Genomic DNA, 24,516 nt, shown 5'->3' with positions numbered 1-24,516 from the left:
TAATGAAATCTCTTGCCTCAGGGATTCCCCCCCTCAGGAATACCCCAGAGTCAAATGATTTAAGGGCTTTCATGCAGCCAGGCCCTGACCTTTACAATAGTTTATTATTCAAATGGTAACACAATAAAAGTGGTTCAACACCACTTAAAAAACAATGTTTATTTGTCAGATACGCCTACTTTTATAACACTTTTATTTTTGAAACTTATCAGAGCTTGATTAATCAAGTCACCATTCAATTTCATTATTGTTGGAACTACTTGAAATCTACAAATACTAGAATGGCCAAATCAGTCAATCTGACCATTCACAGTAGACTTCACATTGCCGCATCATGTTTACATTTATTGCTTCTATTGAGAATTAAAAAGTAAGCTTTGAATGTCTGTTGTCATAATTTATGAAGGCATTACCCTAACAATACAGTCTTTTTTGTAATATAGCCTGTAATAGTGTACAAGTTTCTAGACTGTTGACAAAGGTGCATTCATCACTTTTCCCAGCAAAGGCAGGACGTTTTTTTCACTGCAGTAAAAATATTGCTTTGCAAGACATGCCTTCAGTACAGTTTTGTTTTTGCAATCAAAATGTCATGTTTTTGTTGGCAGAAAGTTGATAGGTAACAAAGACACGCATAATCATGCATCAGTATTTTTAGTAGTGTTAAATGGGAAATTTAAATAAATATGATTTAATTCCTCCTCCTGTGTTCAGGTTTAAGTGATTCAGGTTAAAAATGCAATGCCTGAATGAAATTTAAGATGAAAGTCTCGCTATTAGTTTAGATGTCATGATTTAATGCAATTCTGATTCGCAAGCTCTCATTTTGATTTGATTATTCAATTCAATTGATGATTATTTCTATAGCGTTTTTACAATGTAGATTGTGTCAAAGCAGCCGACCATAGAAAATTATAGTAAATTGAGGCTGTGTCAGTCCAGTTTTCAGAGTTTAAGTTCAGTTCGGTTAAGTTCAGTTCAGTGTGGTTTAAATTTCACTGCTAAAAGTCCAAATACCGAAGAGCAAATCCATCGATGCACAGCTCCACAAGTCCCAAACCAAGCAAGCCAGTGGCGACAGTGGCAAGGAACTTCACCAACTTCACCAATTGACAAAAGTGAAGGAAAAAAACCTCGAGAGAAACCAGGCTCAGTTGGGCACGATTATTTCTGACCAAGTATTTCTGGCCAAACTTCCTGTGCGGAGCTGCAGTCTAGGTGCCAAAGGCTGAAGAACGCTGGACATCCATCTTGGAGAAGCTGCAGGTGTGAGTAGGTCACTGGTGGGTGTTCAGGCTGGCCCACGATGTCAATACAGAGGCTCGTCTGTCACTGTGGTTTTTAGGAATCAGTCTCATGCACACTGCTCCTCCATGACCGTCACAGCTTCAGCTCAGGATACAGACTGATCCAGGATTATGGATACCATGGCATCATTTCTTCACAGATCTTGGATCACATCAATGATGCTGCATAATTTGTAGAGGCCTCGGGATGTATATGACCTTTGTTCTCTGTTCATTTGAAGAACTTAAAATTCCTGTCTGAAGCTACTGTAACTTCCCTGAAATAGTAAAATGTCTTGTAAGATAACTCTCCATTTAGGCTAAACCATCAGTTATGCAAACAGTGTAGGTGCTAAGTTGGAATTTGACTCATCCTCAGCTGACCTCCATATCCTCTCCACATCTCTGCTTCCCGACCAACCCTCCTCCACAACTAATCTTTGAAACATGACAGTTCAACTTCCAGAGGAAGCTGTTCTATTGCCTTCCATTAAGGATTGTCACGCTGGATGTGCTTTCAAGAGCATTTTGACTTTGATGCCCCTTTTTGGGGTACCTTTCCAACATTTGAAACCCACACAGGCTGAATATAGTTGACCATATATCGCTCAGCAGTGGCCTTTTTGTCGATTATCTATCACAAGGCTAATCTTCTTGTCTCCCATGGGGCGTCCACTGAAACAGACACTAGTTTTAGGCAGATGTAGGTTATTGCTGGACTTTTTGCTGCTCTGTGGGGGATAGCTGCACATGTGGCACTCATTACAGCTGTTTCCAGTTGTAAACTCTGAAAGGAACCAGCTGCCGTCTGCAGAGAGAGAGAGATCTACAGTGAAAGAAATAGGAGAGAATCTGAGTAATGAAATTATCAAAGACTATGCTCGCTCCAATTTTCTCTCTCATTCCTAAATGCATAAAGATGTGTTAAATAAGCGTCATTCTCGCGGGCTTACTGAAGCAAAGTTTTCGCTCAGTGTTATGGACACAGAGCAGCCATTATGTCTGTACTCCATATAAAAAGGTCAGAATAAATACACACAGCTGCCGCTAAAGGAGTTAATGGCAGTCATCTAAAAACACAAAAGTGAGGAAACAGTTTTTCATTAGTTGTTGCTCTCCTTGTGCTAATAAGCTGCCGTAAAAACACCCTCATCTCCATTTCTTTTGTTACCGATCAAATTTTCCATGATGAGGTTTAATTGATGCACATTTAATAAAATCCTAATGGCAAATTATCAACTTAGAGACTTAAATAGTGGATATTTAATGTAATTGAGTTATTTTAGGCCATTGCAGTGCATTCAGATAGCTGTTTGGTTTGATAATGAACTTAATTTCATATTACTATCTGAACTTTCTATTTACATGTCTGCTATTTTGTGCACATGACCCATGCGGTATTTCAAAATAAATGAGGTAAAAATTAGTACACAGAACTGATCCTCATCATTTAATCACAATTTGTTTGTGAGACTGTTTGTCTCCTTTTGTGTAGCATAAATATAAAAGGTGCACTATAAAAGTATCACAGCAGTCATGTATGCTTAGGTGAGAGCATTATTAGTAAATAAAAAAAAATGGTCGTGCCTAATCAGGTTCTAACTTATCCAACTTTCAACTTGATATGTTAAGGCAGTTAATTTTCAGCTGAAATTACTTGTGACGTTAATTTGATTCAACATAAAAATTTCAGGCAGCAATGAATTATTTACAGTGTAGCATATGGTTTATAGGCACCAATTTTATAATATTTACAGGAATTACATTTTCAAGATCAAACCTAAGTCAGATTCTGACTATGTGAATGATCTAACAGATTGATTGAAAAGCCAACTTTGCAAGGAGTTGAGCAGAAAGTGTTTATTCGGTGTCCAAAAAAGTAAATTCCAAGTGAGTCAAGTATACATTTAATTTTGTTAACAGCAGAAAACGGGCAGCATGGTGGCTCAGTGGTTAGCACTGTCACCACACAGCAAGAAGGAGTTTGCATGTTCTCCACATGGTCACGTGGGTTTCCTCTGGTTTCCCCCACATGACAAAGACATGCGCTATAGGTGAATTGAATAAAATAAATTGGCCATAGTGTATGAGTGTGTGTGAATGAGTGTGTATAGGTGTTTTTTACAGTACTGTGTTGCAGCTGGAAGGGCATCTGCTGTGTAAAACATATGCTTAAATAGTTAGTGGTTCATTTCGCTGTGGCGACCTCTGATCAATCAGAGACTACGCCCAAGAAAAATGAATGAATGAATGAATGAATGAATGAATGAACAACAGAAAACATTATTTGTACTGTTCAAAGTTTCAGAGTCAAGTGGATTTTAAAAGCAACATAAAAAACAAACAAATAAAAAAACGCCACTGTAAACACAAACAGTTAATAATGGCCTCAGTTATGCCAAATCTGAGTCAGATTCTGATTATAGCTATGTTTCTATCCAAACATGCGAATTAGACTTATGCACAAAACTGTTAATATCGCTTAAGAAAGTAAAAAAAAAAATTACAAATAATTCTATTTGTAAAATGGTCTCTTTGATGAAATTTGCTGTAGGAGAAGCCAATGTCGGTCTTTTTTTATATGCTAACTTACTTTCACCTTATAAGATGAAAGGCGCAATGAATGCTTTTATATTTACATATACGTTAATGGGACACAGCTAGTGTTTTTCAGCCAATGATAAACTTCTGAGAAAAGGTTAATGTGACTATTTTTAATCTCATAAGGTTCCTTTTACAGCATCAATGTTGTAATGTAACTACAACACATTCAGTTAAATAAACTTAATCATTGATTTAGTTGTTCAAGCATAAAACAAGATTATAGACCGTACAAGCGATGTCAGTGGAAGCAGGTGAGTTAAGTTAAATTCAGTTAAGATCACATATTTGTAAAGAAAACAATTTTAAAATTTGTAATCTTAAACATGGCAATTTGTAATGGAAAGAAGCCGTTGGGCTGGCTGTCTGAAAGTCTATGTGCATATACCCCATTGTGCAAAATTTGTTGTGAAAAATCAGTTGTGCACATACATTTGTTATGCCCATTATCAAACCTTATGCTCATCTTTGCATTACCATTAAACATTTTTATGCGATATTTCAAAATGAGCATAAAAATAGATGCATCTTCTAAACCCTTTTGACTTTTACAAAATGGACAAAAAAAAGCAGTATCAGGGAGGCCAAATGGCTTTTTTTATTGTCTATTTGTGCGTGTGTAAAATAAAATAACAACTTACCACTGTAAAACATTTAGCTGAAATCTTGATCATCTGCATTAGTTACGTATGGTGAAGTTGACAAGTTGATATTCAAACGTTCATTTTTGCATTAACCATTCTTATAAATCATCCATATGGTTTGAGAACAACTAAGGCATTACATGTATTTTTTTTTCCATGTGGATGACTACTGTGATCATCTCCATGTTCGTGTGAGGTAAACAGCAGGCCTATACTGTTAGTGCTGCTCTTTGAGAGATGAATAGCTTGTCAGTGCAGGAATAGTTCACATTCTCTCTGTGACAGATGATCTGATCTCATTTCCTCACTGTTTAATAAGGATCTGCCTGTGAGACAATGAACAGTTCGCAGGAACAGAGATGATGTCACCGGGATGCTACCCTGTCTTGAGTTAGTCTGAGCTTTACCAGACATGTCCTCTTGAGTCTTCAGTTTAAACACTGGGTCATGCAGTGAAATGTGAAATGGTGAAAATGAAGATTCTGCTGTTGTGTGCTAATGTTGTTACAAACTTTAAAGTTTAAGCTGGAAGTGCCTTACCACAAATAATGTTTCTTACGTTAAATCCTGTCAAGTGGACTGTAAATGCAACAAACAAAACAAAACAAATTTAATAAGAAGAAAATGAAGTGCACACGCACATACAAAGTCTGTATACAGCAAACTAAAAGAATCAGATTCAGAAATTAAAACTGTTATAGATGTTGTCCATTTTTATTTGGGGAATAGTACTATGAATATAGACAGTGTAAATGTGATTTCCTTTGGGGTGAAGGAAGTCTGATTTTCATGTTAATGTCATGTGAACCACCACAGCATGCAGATATACAGTCTGCTTTAGCCCAGAGAGACACAGCACAGAGTGGATCATATGCATGAGTCCGCACAGACCACAGAATATCAGAGCTATTTAAATTACACATGAGAAATGTCAAGTCAGACTCTGTATTACTAACATAGACTGTGGCTGTAATGAGTCTGAGGTGCTTGAGCTCAACAGTCATGAATGGCAGATTTGTGTTGTTAACAGAACATTCACAAGTTCATCTGCTCAATCAATTGCATCAACATTGTAAACGATTTTGGCGTTGCTGTCCTGAAGCGGGGCCCCGAGCTATCAAACCCCTAAGAGTTCGGACCTCCCGTCCTTGAAGGATGCTTGAGGCTTTTTAAAATTTTTTTTATTTTGTATAACCAGAGGAGAAGATTGGGAGGTGCAGGGATGCCGGAACAAAAGTCGACTGATCAGGCTCCTCCCGAACTTACGTTAGTAATGTTATCTATTGGCTGTTTTTTTTAAATGGGCCATATGCACACTGACTTTCATTTTTAGCTAGGCAGCACAAGGGCGTCCGCTACAAAATTGTCACGTTTAAGATCTTTTCTTTAAAACTTCACTATAAAACTTTTCTTTATCTTCACTGCCTGTTATATATATACACGATATAAAGTGTGTTTCAGATCAGACAAGAAGCACTGCATTTAATTCCATTTTCCCCTGCCATGTATTTTTAGTCTTTTAAACATGTCTTGTCAGTTTATTTTACCCCAGTATTTTCAATGGAATTTCTGCGCTAGCCTGTTGCTACTGACAGCACTTGTGGTTACAATGGTCTTTTATCTCATTTTACACTTGAACAACTAAATGAATGCTTAGGTCAATTTAACTGAATGTATTGTAATTACATTACAACATCGATGCTGTAAAAACAACCTTGTGATATTGAAAATACTCACATTAAGCTTTCACCAGAAGTTTATCGTTGGCTTTAAAACTCTAGAACCCATTGGAAGGAGCTAAGATGGTGTCTCACCCTGTCTTCCTGTTTGAGTTGACATTATGTCAAATATCAAATAAAACTGCACAAAGCACTTCTTTAAATACTAAAAATATTCAAGAGTTCACACTTAGCTGATGATTGATTAGAAAGCTTGTTTGGCATGCTGTCCCGGGAGAGAGCCCTGAGCTCATAAGATCCTCGAGCATGGGGCTCCCTCCCAATTGCAAGGCGAGAGGGGAGTTTGAGCTTAGGTAGATCTCGAGAACTCCCCTGCTGTAGTAGCTAATGAACAGATAGAAATTGCTCTTAAGAGATAACCACTTACTAGGTGCATGTCTATGGTGCTTATTTGGATTAGTCAATTAACTTAAGTTGCATGTTTTTGGATGGTGGGAGGAAACCGGGGAACCCGGGGGAAACCCACGTGAGCACTGGGAGAATGTATAAACGCCACAAAGAAATGTCGGCTGGCTTGGTAAGGACTAGAACCAGTGACGTTCTTGGTGTGAGGCAACAGTGCTAACCACTGGCCCCCCGTGCCACCCATCTAGGAAAGGAGGAGGAGTAGGGGTGGATGGGGGGGATTCTTCAAAACGAAGATGGCTGTTATATGGAACTTAGGTTATTTAGAGTGACTTAGGAATCGTCTGATTGGTGAATCATAAATTGGATTATGCGGGACCGGATGCAAGCAATCATAAACATGTGATCCTCTCAAAATTAGTTTATAAACACAATGTGATGTCCAAAATAAAATGTAACTAAATTGAACAACACAAAGAAAGAAAGTATTGATATAGTGTTTAATCCGACCAGTTCAAACCAAGTGGATTTTAAATCCAACATTTAAAATGAAACTGCTGTAAATAAAAAGTACTACAAGCTAAACAAACTGTTCAATTCAAACTATATCAAACAAAAATAGATAAATGATTTATGGAGTATTTGAAATGTTCGAAGTTCAAACTGAGTCAAGCTGATTTTGAATGGACCATAAAAACATGATGAAACCAGTTTGGTGATAATGTTTGTTGTGTTTAGGTTCTTAAATGGGTGGAGGAAACGATCCAGACCATGAAGGTCCACCTTCTCTCATCTGACCATGAAACTGCCCAGGAGTCCCAGTGGGAGGTACCCTTTGACCCCAGTTTAAAAGAAGTCACCGTGTCACTGAGTGGTCCAGCGCCACAAATTGAGCTCAAAGACCCTCTTGGTAACAAAATGTTGTTCTATATTGAACGTTTTTTCATGAGTTCTTTGATTTGTAATTATAAAAGTCCTTACAATCTGCTTTTTATGTCTATAAAGTCTAAAAGCCTACCCTAACATTGCCTTAGTGTGTTGTTATATTACTGAAAATCATGATCGTAATGTTTATATCCATTCTCTAATCTCTTATGATCAGACAGTGATTCATCATTTATAAATTATTAAAATATTGTTGTTTATGCAATACAGAAAGTCCAGGGACTATAGTTTACATTATGATGTAGAAAAAGAATTTGCTTTCATTTGATTTGTTTAGACTGTTTTTTCTCATTTCAAATGTAAAGGGGTATAAATCCTAAATCAGAATTCCATATGTCATAACTTAACATGTAAATATGATAATCTGAATAAATATAGGCCGCACAGTTGGAGAGAGGCAGGGTCTAAGAGAACTGCTCAACATCCCGAACTCAGCACGGGTGGTCAACCTGAAGAACCCTCGACCTGGACCATGGACATTAAAGGTTTCTTTGAATAGATTACAATTGTGTCTAATATTTACACTACAGATGATTCAGAAAAAGGTCAGCGACTGAAAGTGTTTTTTCTTATGTCTAGGTGGGCTGCAGTGGGAGACACACACTTAGAGTAACTGGTGTGAGCAACCTGGACTTCAGGGCTGGTTTCTCTAGTATACCTGTATCTGAATTCACCAGGACCAGAGAGAGACCTATTAAAGGTATTACTACATCAGTATAATAGGTACAAAAATTAAGGAATGTGCACAACGGGCCCATTTTTGCTGGCACTTATTTTTTAAATTTAACACCTTCAGTGTTGGGTAAGATACTTTTAAAAAGTAGATTACAAATTACAGACTACTACTGGAAAATTGTAATTTGGTAGTGTTGAAGCACAAAATGGTCTAGGCGAGCACACAGAATTTGCAGATCAAATAGTATCTGATGATGAGTTTCAGTTAACTTAATTTTCTTTCATGGCTTGTAACTTTTTCGAGCAAACATTTGACCAGTTGTTTTTGTGCTATAGTGGTAGAGGAAGAGGAAAAGCTTATGTGATAGATATACAAGGGCTGTTTCTTAATTCCAAGAACGCAGAGAACGGACTTACGTTCTTGTGGAGACCGGTCTTGCCAGGTGTCCTCGGAAGAACGAACTCAGGAGACCACGTGAACAGAGAACGCATACTTTTGAGAAATCAGATGCTGCGTTCTTCCTGATGGTCACGTGACGTTCACACGTTTTTTTTTTAATGGAAAATTATTTAAACATTGCAACATTCATACGATTTATTGTTTTTCCCCTTTCAATATATATACTATGCATAAAAACATTATAAATATACATTGCACAATATAAATAAAACAGATTTTAATGCAAATTTCAGCAAACAAACACATTTAATGTGTTTATTCCTTTATTAGGATGTCCATGGTAATGTTTACTTTTACCGTTTCATTTAGGGAAACTCCTGAGGTAAATAAGTGATATCTCTGAACTTTAATAATAAATCTAAGAAAAATGCTGCGCTTCCCACCGCCAGTCGCAATGACTTCTGGGACTTCTAGAGCGAGTTCGGTACTCAAGTCTGCATCCATGCATCCTCGATTTCAAGAACACATCCGGGAAGTTTCACGCGTCCTCCATTCTTGTGGTCTTGAGTATTGGAACTGAACTTTGGCAGCTGATGATGACGTTACATGAGAACACGATGACGCAAGACCACTGAAGAATGCCAAGGAAAAGGTGTGAGGGCGACCTCTTATTCTGTACAAACATGTGTCAGAAACGTAATGTTGCAGAGCACCATCTTGTGTACCAGGGTATTTCTGTTTTTCATTAAGCTCCATCTAACATCAAGGAATGGTTTTGCACGTTCACTTGGCTCATCATCAGTGAAAATTGCTAGGGTATAAATGCTTAAAAAGACATCTCCAAATATGCTGATGGTAAGCATAAGCGAAAATCATCCCAGTGTGCATGAGCTTTTATGTCCTAATGATAATATTACAAATAAGTTTTTTAATAATCAAAATATTTTCAATTCTGAATAACTTTTATTTTATTTTATTTGATATTATTTTATTTTATTTTATTTTATTTTATTTTATTTATTTATTTTATTTTTATTTATTATTTTATTTAATTTTATTATTATTTTTTTATTTTTTTATTTTTATTTTTTTTATTTATAATTATTTTTTTATTTTATTTTATTTTATTTATATGGTTAGTTTACCCTTTTTCCACAGATGGGTACAGGATTCATGGCCTAAATATCCTAATTATTAATACTAAAAATACATATTTATTTAATTTTAAATAATAATAAATATCTATAAAACTCTTTATTTAAAATTGCTCCAGCCACATTTATCTACTTAGTTTGTGCCAGAATTGAATCATCAGACAGCATTTATCATGACTGTCCAGCACTAAAGCTTTCTGACAATTTTTGATCTAACACATCCCGTTTTCCTCCAGGTGTTCCCACTCATGTGATGCTGAAGTGTTCAGGTCTGAACCCTCCTGGTCTGGTTACTAATATGGAGTTAGTGTCTCTTGGGGGCCGCTCGCTGCGCACCATCCCTGTGCCTCTGCCTGGTGATGGAGGCTCTGGAGGAATCTGGAGCATCCCAGAGTTTCGAACACCATCTCAGAGCTTCTTCCTCAGAGTGTCTGGAAATGATGGCGATGGATACAACTTTCAGAGACTCTCAAGTGTGTCATATACCAACATTATCCCAGGTGAGCCTTTTAACTCTTTATTAACATATTTTTCTTTTTTTGAGTCCACTTGACTCGATTTACATGTTGAAGACTTTGAATACTCTTTAAATACTTTGATTTTGTTTTATTTAAAACCCATTTGACTTGAACTTTGAATTGATTGAGCACTGTATAAAAGCCTTTTAATTTCCCTGTTCTGTTTTAGTTTCATTTATTTATTTAGGTTTTTAACTTGCATTTAAAGTCCATTCGACTCTATATTTTTTGCTTTATTTTAGTTATTTTTTATTTGGGTTTTGTGTTTTGCTACACTAGTTTTACTAAACAATTGAACACTGTATAATATTTTTGATTTGTTTTTATTTATATTTATTTGTTTAGTTTTATGTTTACTGTGGTTTAAATTATTTTTTGGAATTCAAATGTTAACTTTTTTTAACAGTTTGAACGGTTTAAATATATATATATATATATATTACTCACCGGCCACTTTATTAGGTACACCTGTTTAACTGCTTGTTAATGCAACTCAATGCATTTAGGCATGTAGACTTGGTCAAGACAATCTACTGCAGTTCAAACTGAGCATCAAAAGGTGGAAGAAAGGTGATTTAAGTGACTTTTAACGTGGCATGGTTGTTGGTGCCAGACGGGCTGGTCTGAGTATTTCAGAAACTGCTGATCTACTGGGATTTTCATACGCAACCATCTCTAGGGTTTACAGAGAATGGTCCAAAAAAAAAAGAAAATATTTAGTGAGTGGCAGTTCTGTGGGCGCAAATGCCTTGTTGATGCCAGAGGTCAGAGGAGAATGCTTTAAAGATGTATGGAAAACACTGTATGAATGTAAATTTCTTTTCAAAATTCACTCAACTTAGAAAGGACATCATACTCTTCAATGTGATGATTGAAAGCTATGTTGTTCTGATTGTGTTAAAAAAATACACTTTTATATGTATTGTTTTGTAATCCAACTGTGATGAACCAGTTTCTGTTTATGAACCTTTTTATGACCCTTCAGAGCCTCCAGTGGTGGTGATGCCCACAGTGCTGAGGGGTTTCTACATGCAGCCTGCTGTGATTGACTGCTCTGTGGAGAGTGACCTGCCCTACAAACTAAGATTCACCAGAGGCGGAGACACATTAGGAGAGGAAAGAACCTATGAGTGAGCCTCTACTCGCATCTACTCAAGTCCTCTTTCTCTACTCTATTTCAGTTTTACCTTGCACTTTAATTTAGTACAATATGATGTCCCATTAGATTTTTTAATACATTAAAGGCACAAAATCCATTTCTTAGTGCTTTTTGAGCACCATTAGACATTCATGTTAATCAAAATAATAGCATGAAAAGTATCATGTGTGAAGCACATCAGTTGTATGTATTCTTACTTAAAATTAGAGATATAAAAAAATTGAAATTTCCCTTTGATTTCAATTTTGGTCTCAAATTATTATGAAAAAAAAAGCAATAATCTAAATTATTATTGCATCATATTCTGTCATCTTTAAAGCACTCCACAATTGTTGCTTTGCAAGGACCAAATTTACATGGAAGTAAGTAAATTCTATACAGAAAGTTAATTTTTGCAGCAAAGGACTTTTTTTAAAATTAACCCTTTTTACATCTCTGGGTTTCTCAGCAGCTGAAGTCAACATAGCTGGATAGGCTTAGAGCACAGTGAATGAGTACAAGAAATATATTTCTATTTCTTTTTTGCATTTCTATTTGCTCAAATAATAAAAGAAAAACTTCAAGATGGAATTATCAAAACTTTCAGAAAAAAAAAAAGCATGTGAGACTGATACCAGCAGCCAGAGGAGAGAACAATGTGACATTTTCTGTTCCACCCATAGATGCAAACCCCGCATAAACAGTAATAAGTTTTTTTTGTAATTTGATACAAATATGATATAATACAAAGTACAGCTTTATAAATGTGCCAACATTTTCTTAATAAAAAATTTCATTTAAGATGCTGATGACTGTTGAATAAGTCCTAACCACCTTGTGAAGAGTCCACCTTCTAGCTAAATATAGTGACAGTGGGCTATATTTCCGACTTTGATTTTATCATTAATAATCAAACAATAAAAGACAAAATAACTCACTTCCCCTAACTGAATGACTTTTGTAGCTTTAATATAAAACAAATCAAGTTAAATTCTTTAAGTAAAGACTGTACATTTTATTCTGTTGTTATTTTTATACTTTTCAAATATTTTGTGGACTTTAAGGAATGTGAAATTGCATGATCTCTAAAATGTCTAGGTGTAAAAAAAACAACCTTATTTACAGAAGTAAATGTATTCTTGATCAGTTTGTAGTTTGTTCTCTAAATAATCAGTCAAATAATTTTGGTCATATGGTCCACTCATAATCGTTTTAAATTATCGTGATTTCAGTATTGACCAAAATAGTCATGATTAATAGTTTTCCATAATGCAGCAGCCCTTCTTACAGTAAAATGGTGCTTTTGAACTGTCCAACAGAGATCTAGAATTTGGTATAAACCGAATAAAATATGCATTTTAGTGAAGCATTTGTTTGAGTAATTATTTATCTAATAGCATTTGAATTGCAAACACTAATATAAAGTAAAACAAATAAAATTATAACCAGTTGTTCTTGACAATCTACACTTTATGAAGGTTAAACACCTAAAAGAAAAATGTCTGTTATTAAAAAGCCTAATTGTGTGCCATATAACAAATTCTGACACTCATTTACACTAATCCTGCAATTCTAAAACTCTTCTCTTACTCACTTTCATATCAACTTCTTTTGCTCTCTTCTCTACAAACCTAAACACATACAAACACTTTTGCAGGTATTCTCTCCAGTCTCTCCAGTGATATAACCTTAGGTAAACATAATGGAGCAGATGTTAAAGTGAACATCTGCTAGATGATTTTCTGCTCCGTTTGATACAGCATGCTGACACGGAGCATTCATTTATAGTCGAAATACAAACCGAACCTAAGACGGATTTGTGAGCTTTCGCTGACATATCAATATTGGAATGAATATGAACAGCAGCGGTCGAACTGCACAAAAGAAAGTCATCTTGAAAAATGAAAGACTGAAGGCACTCTGTTTTGAGTTACGTTTTGAACATGAAATAACATTGACTTAAAGTGAAAGGTATTCTGTGCAAGCTAGCTGTTAGTGACATCAGACTATCTTTTTACATTTCTTCCTTTCACCTGCCGCCATCTGTTATGGTCATATCGTTTGTAATCTGTAACACTATATTTTGTGCGTAATTCTTTCCATTCTTGACCTCACTCTTGTGAGTTTCTGTGTAGGGCTAAATGCATGCTTATGATCAAAGGCTGCACTTTAAGACTCATCACTTAAACCTGCTAATTTGTTTGTAATTGAAGGGCTTCAGGTAAAGCATCATGGGAAATTCCTCATGCTTCAGGCGATGATGAGGGAGCTTATGAATGTGTGGCCAGGAGCACTGCCGGCATGGGACGAGCTCTCACGCAACTCACTGTCAGAGGTATTGTGTGGATATTCACATTTACATACAGATTTCCATACGCTACACAGTCTTGCATACTCTCAAACCTTGTATATACTTCATATGTATGTACAGTTAAAGTCAGAATTATTAGCTCCCCTGAATTATAAGACCCCTATTTATTTTTTCCCCCAATTTCTATTTGATGGAGAGAAGTTTTTTTCAACACACTTCTAAACATAATAGTTTTAATAACTTATTTCTAATAACTGATCTATTTTATCTTTACCATGATGACAGTAAATAATATTTTGCTAGATATTTTTCAAGACTTCTAAACAGTGTAAATGGACATTTAAAGGCTTAACTAGGTTAATTAGTTTAACTAAGCAGGTTAGGGTAAATAGGCAAGTTTTTATATGAGGATGGTTTGTTCTGTAGACTATCGAAAAAAAATATCTCTAATGTTTTTTTGTTTTTTTTGTAGACGAAATAAAACAAATAAGACTTTTTCCGGAAGAAAAAATTTTATCAGACATACTGTGAAAATTTCCTGAATCTGTTAAACATCATTTGGAAAATATTTGAAAAAGGAAAAAAGATTCAAAGACGGGCCAATAATTCTAACTTCAACTGTATGTATGAGTAGAGGGTACATGTGGCAAAAGTTGTAGAATATGTTAACTGTTTCAGTATGATTGTGTGTAAATAGAAATAATGTGATTTTGTGCATTAAATAAGAGTGCAATACTTATCTTAAATAAAATCTGATAATTTTTTTTCTAAATATTAAAACATTTATTTTAAATAAACAAATGTATTTATTTATTTTATGTAAAACATCAAATACCTCAAAAATACAGCTTTTTATTTAAGTTGTTATTATAAAATAATAAACAGGCTATTGTATATGGATTAATACATATAAAGTTATTTATTTAAATGCATAAATCAGTGGAAGAAAGGAAGATAGGTGTAATGTGAACGGGAAGCTGACAACGGAGTGCAGATCTAACTGCAGGTTTATTAAGAATAGTCAGGCAAGCAACAGTCAACACAGGGGCAAACGGGTATATACAGATCCAGAGTCGTAAACAAATAACAGGCATGCAGTAGACAGGAACAAACAATCAAACACAGCGAGGGTCAAACATGGCAAGACAAGGCAAAGGAAATGTTCACAATTCAGTATAACAAGACTCAGCAAAGAAGCATGAGTGTGAGTGTGAGTGTGTGTGTGTGTGTGTGTGTGTGTGTGTGTGCTGTTTAAATAGTCCTGTAATCAGTTCATGAGCAGCTTCAGCTGTGAGTGAGTGCAATCAGCGGAATCTGGAACAGGTGCGTGTGAGCGGTGCATGACTGGAACTTGTAGTCCATGTAATGGCAGATTTGTAGTCCGCAAGCAATCTGCATGTATACCAGCCATCTGCCAGGTTTAGATCGCTGGTGATTGTGATAGTAGGCATTTAAAACACATTATAAATAAGTACCTGTGAAAAATTACAGACATAATGTAAACTGAATTGTAAAATCAATCAAATAACTATATATATAAACAAGTGTTTTCGCGGCTTTGCCTGATTTTTAGCATATGAAAATTCATTTACAATAAAGCTGCCATGAAAAAAAAGGAAGCTTGAGAACATGAATCTTTTTTCCTGGCTAGGTTATCATAAAAAAAATTGTTTTAAAAAATACTCCTCGCAGCTGTTTCTAGCCAGTTCATCTAATATTTTCTGCCTGCTGCTTCTGTCGTTGTGCAGAGCAGTTCAATGTGGAACATGTCAAGCCTCTCGAGCGTTGTGAACTGTATGCAGAGTCTGCGGAGGGTCATGTGAAAGTATAAACAAGGCTTCAGTTTGCTGAGGAGGGTATAATCTCCAGAATTAAAGGAGACTGTAAATGAGCAAAGCTTTTTGTGGAGGAATTATAGGTCACAGTCAAAGGTCCCGTATTTGACTGCTATAACACCATTAAACTGAAAAAGATGTGTTATGTTTTAATTTCTCTTCTAACACTTAAAGTTAACTTGTTATTGTTATATTAAAATAATCTTCTACCTTACAATATTACTGTCTCAGATCATGTATTACGTTTGAGATCTATCTATCTATCTATCTATCTATCTATCTATCTATCTATCTATCTATCTATCTATCTATCTATCTATCTATCTATCTATCTATCTATCTATCTATCTATCTATCTATCTATCTATCTATCTATCTATCTATCTATCTATCTATCTATCTATCTATCTATCTATCTATCCACAAGCACTAGCTCATTTTAGTTAAAAGTGCAGTAGGTGATTTCCCCTGCCGTATAAAGCCATGCCTCCTGAAACACGGCAGTTAGAAAATGTATAATACTTTATAATATTACAATTCGGATGTAAAAACTGTATTATCTAGCACGATTCAGTTGTGTAACAAGCAAAACTTGTCATAATACTCAATATTTCATGCATGCAAGGATTGCTGGTCTCGCTCTCTCACACGCTTTGTCCTAAAGCCACTACTGTATGCTTAGTGTTTGGCTGGTGGGGTGCAGGAATTACACTTATTACTAAGTCATATGCTATTTCAGCTAATATTTAAAGTAGCATGGTAATTAATATAGGGTTATATATAGTTTTAAAACATAACATTACCTGTCTGTCACACTTTATTTTGATGGTCCGTTTGTTACATTGCATCTACATGCCAACTAATTCTCATTAGAATATAAGTAGACTGTAAGGGGTTAGGGTTGTGGTTAGAGTTAGTGTAAGTTGACATGTACTTGCAAAGTTTCTTATAGTTAGTTAAATGTCTGTTGAAGGAGCAGTATCAACAGATGTTAAGGACCATCAAAATAAAGTGTTACCTACCTGCCTAAAATAAGTACTTCAGCCATGGTGTCATCCTTCCTCCAGCGTGCAAAAGTAACTCCGATATCGATTCAGGATTTTAAAAAGTTATCACTGTGACTGTCTTGTGTGCACGCGCAAATGGCAGATCTGCGTGAGCGGCTGCAGGTGTACAAATCTACATTTGTACACTGAGAGTTTGTACTGCTTATCTGAATTATGGGAATTGTTGGCCTGACAAATTTTAATTGGATGAACATTTTTTAGTTTTATCCTTACTCAGAATATAAAAATAGATACGAATACATTTAGATTGTTTACTTTAATCATTTAAACATGGAATGTGAAGAGACTTTCATCCAGCACAACAAAAATGTTTCTGAAGACAATCACCTACTGCACCTCGAAAATGCACATAGATTCAATGAATATCACTAATGCTGATAAATAAGCATTAAATGGTCCCAAACTAAGTTTTGTTGATACAATTCGATGAAAGTAAAGCAGTTTGAGCCAAAACAGTTGAGTAATGCTGGTAATTGCTCAAATTTGTTGGTTAAATGCTGGTAATTTATCTTACACTTATTTATAATTAATATTTGTATTATTTATAATGATATACAGTGTTATGCTGCCTTGTTTGTGCGTACTATTGTGCTAAGAGTATAACATATCACAGTATAACAGCTGACTGCTTTGGAAAAAAAAAATTCCTTTGGTGAGAGACATTTTATTCCATAATCCATAACAATATGTTGTGTGTATTGCTTTTATTTAATATTTTACAGGAGCATTTACCTGGCAAGCTGATTCACATTCATGCACCATATTATGAAAGCAACAGGATTTTTTTGTGCTCAAGACTGCAACTCCCACAATTATTACAGCATTAACAAATCTTAATTAAATCTTTTTTATTGTCTTTATTATATATACTGTAGCTGCAATTTATTATCTCACTGTCTGTATTTTTTTCTGTGGAAAACAGTTTAATTTTGGGCAAATGGTTTGTTGGTACTATACATTGATTACACTACTACGTTATGTCAAAAAGTAATAGATTATTCTATTTATATTAACATTGATTAGACATTCAAATGCAATATGTTACTCTAATGCATTATTTCTTTAACATGTTGCTCCCAACACTGGCTATGACTCTTATACTGTACGTTTAAATGCCTCTATGTAGGTATAAACAATTTTTAATAATCAGGTATTGTAAATAAGAAAACTTTTTAAAATTAATTTCCCCCTTGGCTGTTCTAGTGTTAAAGACCGTAATCATATTTTCTCTTAATTTCAGAGCCTCCTCCTGTCCTGCGTCCACCTATGAATGTCACCTCATCCCCAGGTACAGTGGCAGTGCTGTCCTGCCAGATTCAAGGCTCTGTGCGCCACAATCTGACCTGGTATCGGACAGGCAGCGCTTTATCATCCCGCACAGGAAGGGTCAGAGTACTGGCCAATTCCTCTCTGGAGATCAGTTGGGTTCGCAGCCAGGATGCCGGGCCGTACCAGTGCAGAGCCTCAAACGCCCATGGAGAGAATCAGGCTGTCGTCTGGCTGGTGGTCCGAGGTATAGTGCAGCACCTGGTCAAACACTCAGCTCCCGCGGCCTCATGAGCCCCTCCGTCATGTGTTTTCCATTACCACCCTCCAAACCACAGCACGAGCTCCACACAGCCAGCAAGATTGAGCCCTGCATGTTTCGAATAAGCAAGATTAATGTGATCTTAGATTGGCGGCTCCGTTTGGAGACAAATAGCCGAGCAAATCGATGAAGTGTATCTCACTGTGAGCTTGTGCTGACAGACTGCCACCATTATTATACCATTAAAGTGTGTGCACTCCTCATTATCCATTCTGCCATGTTTGCAGTCTCAGAGGCTTTGTGCCAAGTCATAGTAGAGAATAGTTCATAAAAAAACTGTTTACTCACTATTGTACCAGTCTGTCTGACTGTCTGTCTGTCTGTCTATCTATCTATCTATCTATCTATCTATCTATCTATCTATCTATCTATCTATCTATCTATCTATCTATCTATCTATCTATCTATCTATCTATCTATCTATCTATCTATCTATCTATCTATCTATCTATCTATGTCTGTATATCCGTCTGTCTGTCTTTGTCTGTCTGTATGTCTGTCTGTCTGTCTGTCTGTCTTATCCACCTTTATTTATCTGTTTCATCTACTCATGAACTTGAGCCCTTTAAGTTACTTCACAGTTTTTTCTCTATTGGTTTGGCTCATTTCATTGTATAAGTCATCACATGCACAATTGTCAAAATTAGTCAAGAATGTAAGACCATGAATACCATATATGAATCCGTGGAACATTTGATACATTTATTACAGCAATTGACAGTGAGGTGAAAATAGAACTTGACTAACGAAGGAGGAATTTCACACATCTCAGATGACCAATCAATCACTGTAGGCTGCATATAATTTTCACTGTTTTTTGTTTGTGTGTTTATAATTCAGTATATTTTGTTTTATTCTGATGTATGGAAATTACTTCATGTGTGTGATTGACAATGGTTAAAATTTCCTTGGCAGTATGAGTGCAATGTGTGATGTCAATCTTTGGAGGCTCCTCTTCAACTAAAATCCTTTTTATAAATTTAATAAATCTTATAAATGTATTTTATTTCGTTTTATACACAATGGCATTCTGTCAAAAGACAAAAAGCAGTAAAGTAACCATTTTCAAAAACTGGGCTAAGACTGAAAGGTGGACATGAGGGACATTTCAGTGGTCCTCTGTGATAGTGACAAAACAACTAAACATTTTGACTTGCAATGCTTACACAATGCCAAAGGGACAAAGGATTTTGGAGCACTGACTATTTAAATGAGAAGGAAATTTTGTTTTGACACACGAGTGAACAGTTTTGGGAAATATATGAGCTTTTGCTAGTGAGCTAAAATGTTGTGCTGTACTGTAAGACTGTTTTACAAAACAATAATTTAGTGTTAGGAATGTAATTCCTGTTTCAAGAAATGGGCCAAACCAAATGAGAAAAACTGTAATTACCAGTTTTTTTTTTTTTTTCAAGTTAAAAATGAGAGCTACTCGCTATTGAAGTTTCATTTATTCTCAGTAATTTTATTTAATTTAAATTCATCTGCATTCTTTTTTTTAGTTCTGCAATCTTAAAGCATCCCATTTAAATTTAGATTTAAATCTGTTAACGTTTGAAAAGGCTCTGTGTACAGATCCCTTTTAAAGATCTTATTTTTGTCCCATGAAAAATTAAACAAAAGCATATGGGTTTGGAGCAACATGTGGTTGGGTATATAATGGCAGAATATAATCATTTTTGGTTAAACTATCCCTTTAAGTGTAGGATGATTCACAGTTTATATCCGTTTCCTTTACAGAGGCCCCATCTGTGGTTGTCTCCCCGCAGACACAGAGCTTCTCTCTTGGTGCAGAGGTCCACATCTCCTGCTCGGCATCTGGATCTCCTCCTCCAAAGGTTTTCTGGAGCCATGGCAACGTCTTTTTGTCCAACCACCATCGGTAGTCAACCATCTCCCCCTCCTTTCCCTCATTACACATCTACATTAAGTCATTTTTTATCTACTTTCCTAAAACGGATCATTTATATTTAATTTCAGTTTAAATAAGTGATCCGCAAACCATTAATAATCTGAATTTTGGTCAAGACATCAGAATAAATCTGGCCTGTGATCCGTCAGAAGTCAGTTCGAGGGAAAGAATATACTGTTCAGTTTGACAAGCATTCAGCACGACTGTCTCTGTAATATAATCATTACACCAGCAGTTTTGTGTTATTATAATCCTGGCTCTGCTTTCAGAATGAGCATATCTGAGTCTGGCATGCTGACAATAAGAGGAGCCGCACCTGAGGATTCTGGGAACTATACGTGTCTGGCCACCAATGAGGTTGGCACTGCCTCTCAGTCTGTTACTGTCAGTTATGCAGGTGGGCACCGGAGTCACTTGATGGGAATGCTTGTACATTGTAAACCAGTCCTCTGTAATTTTGAGTTATAGGTCAAATTTATAACTAACAATAACTTTTATAGTTACGTGACAGCATGGATTATAAAGAAATGAGATTCCAGGTGTAGGCAGACGCAGTAAATACAATACACTCGAATATTCTATAGCTCCTTCTGTTGAATGTTTTCATGGAATTCTGTCAAGTTTTAGAGTGCAGTTCTTAATTCAAATGTCTAAACTAAAAGGAACAGTTCATCCAAAATTGAAAATTATGTTTATTTACTATCCCTTTATTTTATTCAAACTTGTTTGAGACTTTTATTTTATTTACTTTTTTGAACATAAAAGAAAATAAGGGTGACTTGGTGCTCAGTGGTTAGCACGGTCACCTCACCACAAGATGATGCTGGTTAAAGTCCAAACTGGGCCAGTTGGCATTTCTGTGTGGAGTTTACATGTTCTCCCCGTGTTCGCGTGGGTTTCCTCCAGGGGCTCTGATTTCCCCCGTAGTCCAAAGACATGCGATATAGGTGAATTGAATAAACACCTTGGCCGATGTGTATGTGTGTGTGAATGAGTGTTTATGGATGTTTCCCAGTAATGGGTTGCAGCTGGAAGGGCATCCGCTGTGTAAAACATATGCTGGATAAGTTGGCAGTTCATTCCGCTGTGGCGACTCCTGAAAAATAAGGGACTAAACCGAAGGAAAATGAATGAATGAATGAAAAGAAAATATTTTGAAGAATGTGATTAACCAGAAACCATTGACTTGTATAAAAGAATAACAAAAGAATGATGGTAGTCAACGGCTACAGGGTTCCAACAAATATCAAAATAACTTATTTTGTGCTCAACAGAAGAAAGAAAACCAAATGGGTTGGAACAAGTGAAGGAAAGTGTAAATTATGACAGAATTGTATTTTATTTTTGGGGTGAACTGTCTCTTTAAAAATGAATGTTTAGGTAAAAATATTGAATTTTAATGTCTTTTTCTATGTATTTAAAAACTTTTGATTAGGTCAGATTGTCTAATTTTGATACATGATGGAGTAATGTGACAACAATACTACTGTTTTATGTATGGTATTTTTCATAATGCCTACAGTTTGAACTGTTTGCTTTAGCAGGGATGGGCTAAAATACATTGAAATGTATTTTAAAATAAAATACCAAATACCTAAATTTTACATGTATCAAAATAAACTACAAAATACAGCAGCCACAACAATTATCAAAATAAAATACTGTATTGTGTATGTTGAAAATACTACAAAATACTTTTACAAGGGAGCATGACATTTCTTCACAAACTTTTCATCAGTAGGGCTACTGGATACAGACTGGTCAAAACCTCCAGACTCCTGTTACACGGCAGCAGCATGATATATTGAAGAGATTATAACTGTAAAATCTTATAAGTCTTTATAACTAAAACTTTTCTAGAGATATTATGTTTAATGTTGTGCATTGAAGAGTACAAATACATAAACAAGATTTGTGGAAAACTGAGGATTTTAGTATTTTCAGAAATCATGTTTTACATTAAGTTTTTAAGATTTCAATAGCTAAAAAAAAAAACTATCTAAATTTATATATACAGTTGAAGTCAGAATTATTAGCCCCCTTTTAATTTTTTAATTTTATTTTTTTCAAATATTTCCCAAATTATGTTTAACAGAGCAAAGAAATTTTCACAGTATGTCTGATACTATTTTTTTCTTCTGAAGAAAGTTTTATTTGTTTTATTTTGGCAGGAATAAAAGCAATTCTTAATTTTTTATGAACCATTTTAGAGACAAAGTTAAGCAATATAGCAATGTAGAGCCCCTTTAAGCAATATACTTTTTCCATAGTCTACAGAACAAACCATCGTTATTCAATAACTTACCTAATTACCCTAACCTGCCCAGTTAACCTAATTAGCCTAGTTAAGCCTTTAAATGTCACTTTAAGCTGTATAGAAGTGAAATTTTATAATCATATTTAGTAAAATATTATTTACTGTCATCATGGCAAAGATAAAATAAATCAGTTATTAGAAATGAGTTATTAAACATATTATGTTTAGAAATGTGTTGAAAATAATCTGCTCTCACTTAAACAGAAATTGAAAAAAATAAATAAATAAATACGGGGGCTAATAATTCAGGAGGGCTAATAATTCTGACTTCAACTGTATATAAATAAGCAATGTGAGTAAAAATGTAAATAACCTCTTCATTTATCACCCTTTTAAAATATAAAACTGTTAAGAGATGGTGTTAATTTTACTGGCCAAGCAAGGGATGGAAACACAATAAAGAGATATAGTACTATGTTCCAAGTCATTATCTGCATTAGATGGTTTTTACAGTGATTAAACAGATCATCTTCAAGACAGGACTTTCTGTATGAAATGTGTACACAATTTATACTAAAATCAAAGACAAACAAAGGTTTATGAATACTGATCTCAATCCTGGGCAAATAACTGAGAAGCACCAATCAGAGGCTGCATTTTTACAAAGTATTTTAAGATCTTTGAAAATACAAAAATACAAGACACTAAAGTATTTTGATACAGAATATTGACCCATTTTCATAAACTCTATCAAATACAAATTACAAAATACTATTTTGTATTTGAAATACAGGTATCATAAATACTGCCCATCCCTGTGCAAGTCAGTTTCACTTTTAACAAGTTATAAGAAAGTATTTTCATTTTTGCATAACCAGAAACACTTAAGGCAATGTGAGTTTTGAAAGGCAATAAAAGAATGTGTGATAACTGAAAAAACAACAACAACAATATAAATAGTTAAAAATTAAAACATGAATAAATCACACTCAGCAACTTCAAAACTTCAATTCCTTTCTCTCTTGTAATTGTCTCAGAAGCTCCAAGCATCTCTGTGGTCCAGCAGATGGTGATGGTTGTTGCTGGCGAAGATGCCAGTCTAGAATGTCAGGCCTCTGGCACTCCTTCTCCAGTCGTAAAATGGCAAAAAGGTAAATACTGTTCCAAAGATTAATAATTGGCCCTTTAAGACACCTTGTCTTTTTGTCATATTTATTCATTCTATTTAATCCTTTTCTGACTAAACTGACAAATTGCCAACAACATAATGAAACCGTGCAAATTGCTGAAATGTGTAAAACAGACCCAGCTTCAACCAAATCAGATGTATTAAAGATATATCCGCATAATCAGATTTGACATGTTACTGTTTCTTCATTCTCCAGAAACTATTATTAATTCCCTGGGTTTTGGAGACTGTTTAGGATATTGGATGATGTGTAATGGGTTGTTAAGGCAACAGCGTATGTTTTCTTTGGTTCTTGCACCATCCGTCATCAGGGGATCTGGATCTGGGAACAGCTCCATTCGCTGAGCAGGATGTCCATCGCGGGACACTGCAGATCCGTGGTGTTCAGGAACTGGATTCTGGAGATTATACCTGTGTGGCCTCAAACATTGCTGGCTCCTCGTCTGCTGTGGTCGTACTACAGGTGGGAGGTGAGAACAAGACCTCTGCTGCTTTACAATATAAACATTACTGTACATTTAATACAGCGCAGTTTCGTTTTATGTGGGCTTTTATTTATTGAGCTCACTGTCGCAGTATTTCTATTGCTTTTCCAAAACTTTGAGGAACATGTAGTTCATTGCATGAATCAAAAAGCTTGGAAGGAACTGATTTTTAGCAATACACACCCATAAGCCCATGGGCTTCCAAACCGCAAAGTGGAAATGTTCCCCCTCTCTGTTGCAACGTGTGAAATTTGGAGAGCAAACTTGGGTTCAACTTGATATTTGGAACTGTGTCTTTAAAGTGATTTTTTAACAGGTCCTGACAGCATTCTCAGACTCCCGGTAGCTCATGGCCAGTTTACGAGAAAGCTTAAACAATCCAGAAACAGATCATAATGTTGTATAGAACCTGCCTTAACAGTATAAT

At 35.4% G+C, this 24,516-nt stretch overlaps 1 protein-coding gene across 1 annotated transcript in view; it reads left to right on the top strand.

Annotated features, from left to right (window-relative positions):
* hmcn2 (hemicentin 2) overlaps positions 1-24,516 on the top strand; it is a 161,153-nt gene that overhangs the window by 22,342 nt on the left and 114,295 nt on the right. Inside the window, exons 5-15 of the mRNA XM_056463400.1 lie at positions 7,354-7,525; positions 7,939-8,045; positions 8,140-8,260; positions 10,026-10,289; positions 11,293-11,437; positions 13,659-13,780; positions 17,899-18,171; positions 19,987-20,128; positions 20,428-20,555; positions 23,453-23,566; positions 23,916-24,074. Of these exons, the coding sequence (XP_056319375.1) occupies positions 7,354-7,525; positions 7,939-8,045; positions 8,140-8,260; positions 10,026-10,289; positions 11,293-11,437; positions 13,659-13,780; positions 17,899-18,171; positions 19,987-20,128; positions 20,428-20,555; positions 23,453-23,566; positions 23,916-24,074 (1,747 nt within the window). The remainder of the gene's footprint in view (positions 1-7,353; positions 7,526-7,938; positions 8,046-8,139; positions 8,261-10,025; positions 10,290-11,292; positions 11,438-13,658; positions 13,781-17,898; positions 18,172-19,986; positions 20,129-20,427; positions 20,556-23,452; positions 23,567-23,915; positions 24,075-24,516) is intronic.

Source organism: Danio aesculapii, chromosome 8 (genome assembly GCF_903798145.1).
Source record: "Danio aesculapii chromosome 8, fDanAes4.1, whole genome shotgun sequence".
Lineage (NCBI taxonomy): Eukaryota > Metazoa > Chordata > Actinopteri > Cypriniformes > Danionidae > Danio > Danio aesculapii.
This window is presented reverse-complemented; position numbering and strand designations above follow the sequence as displayed.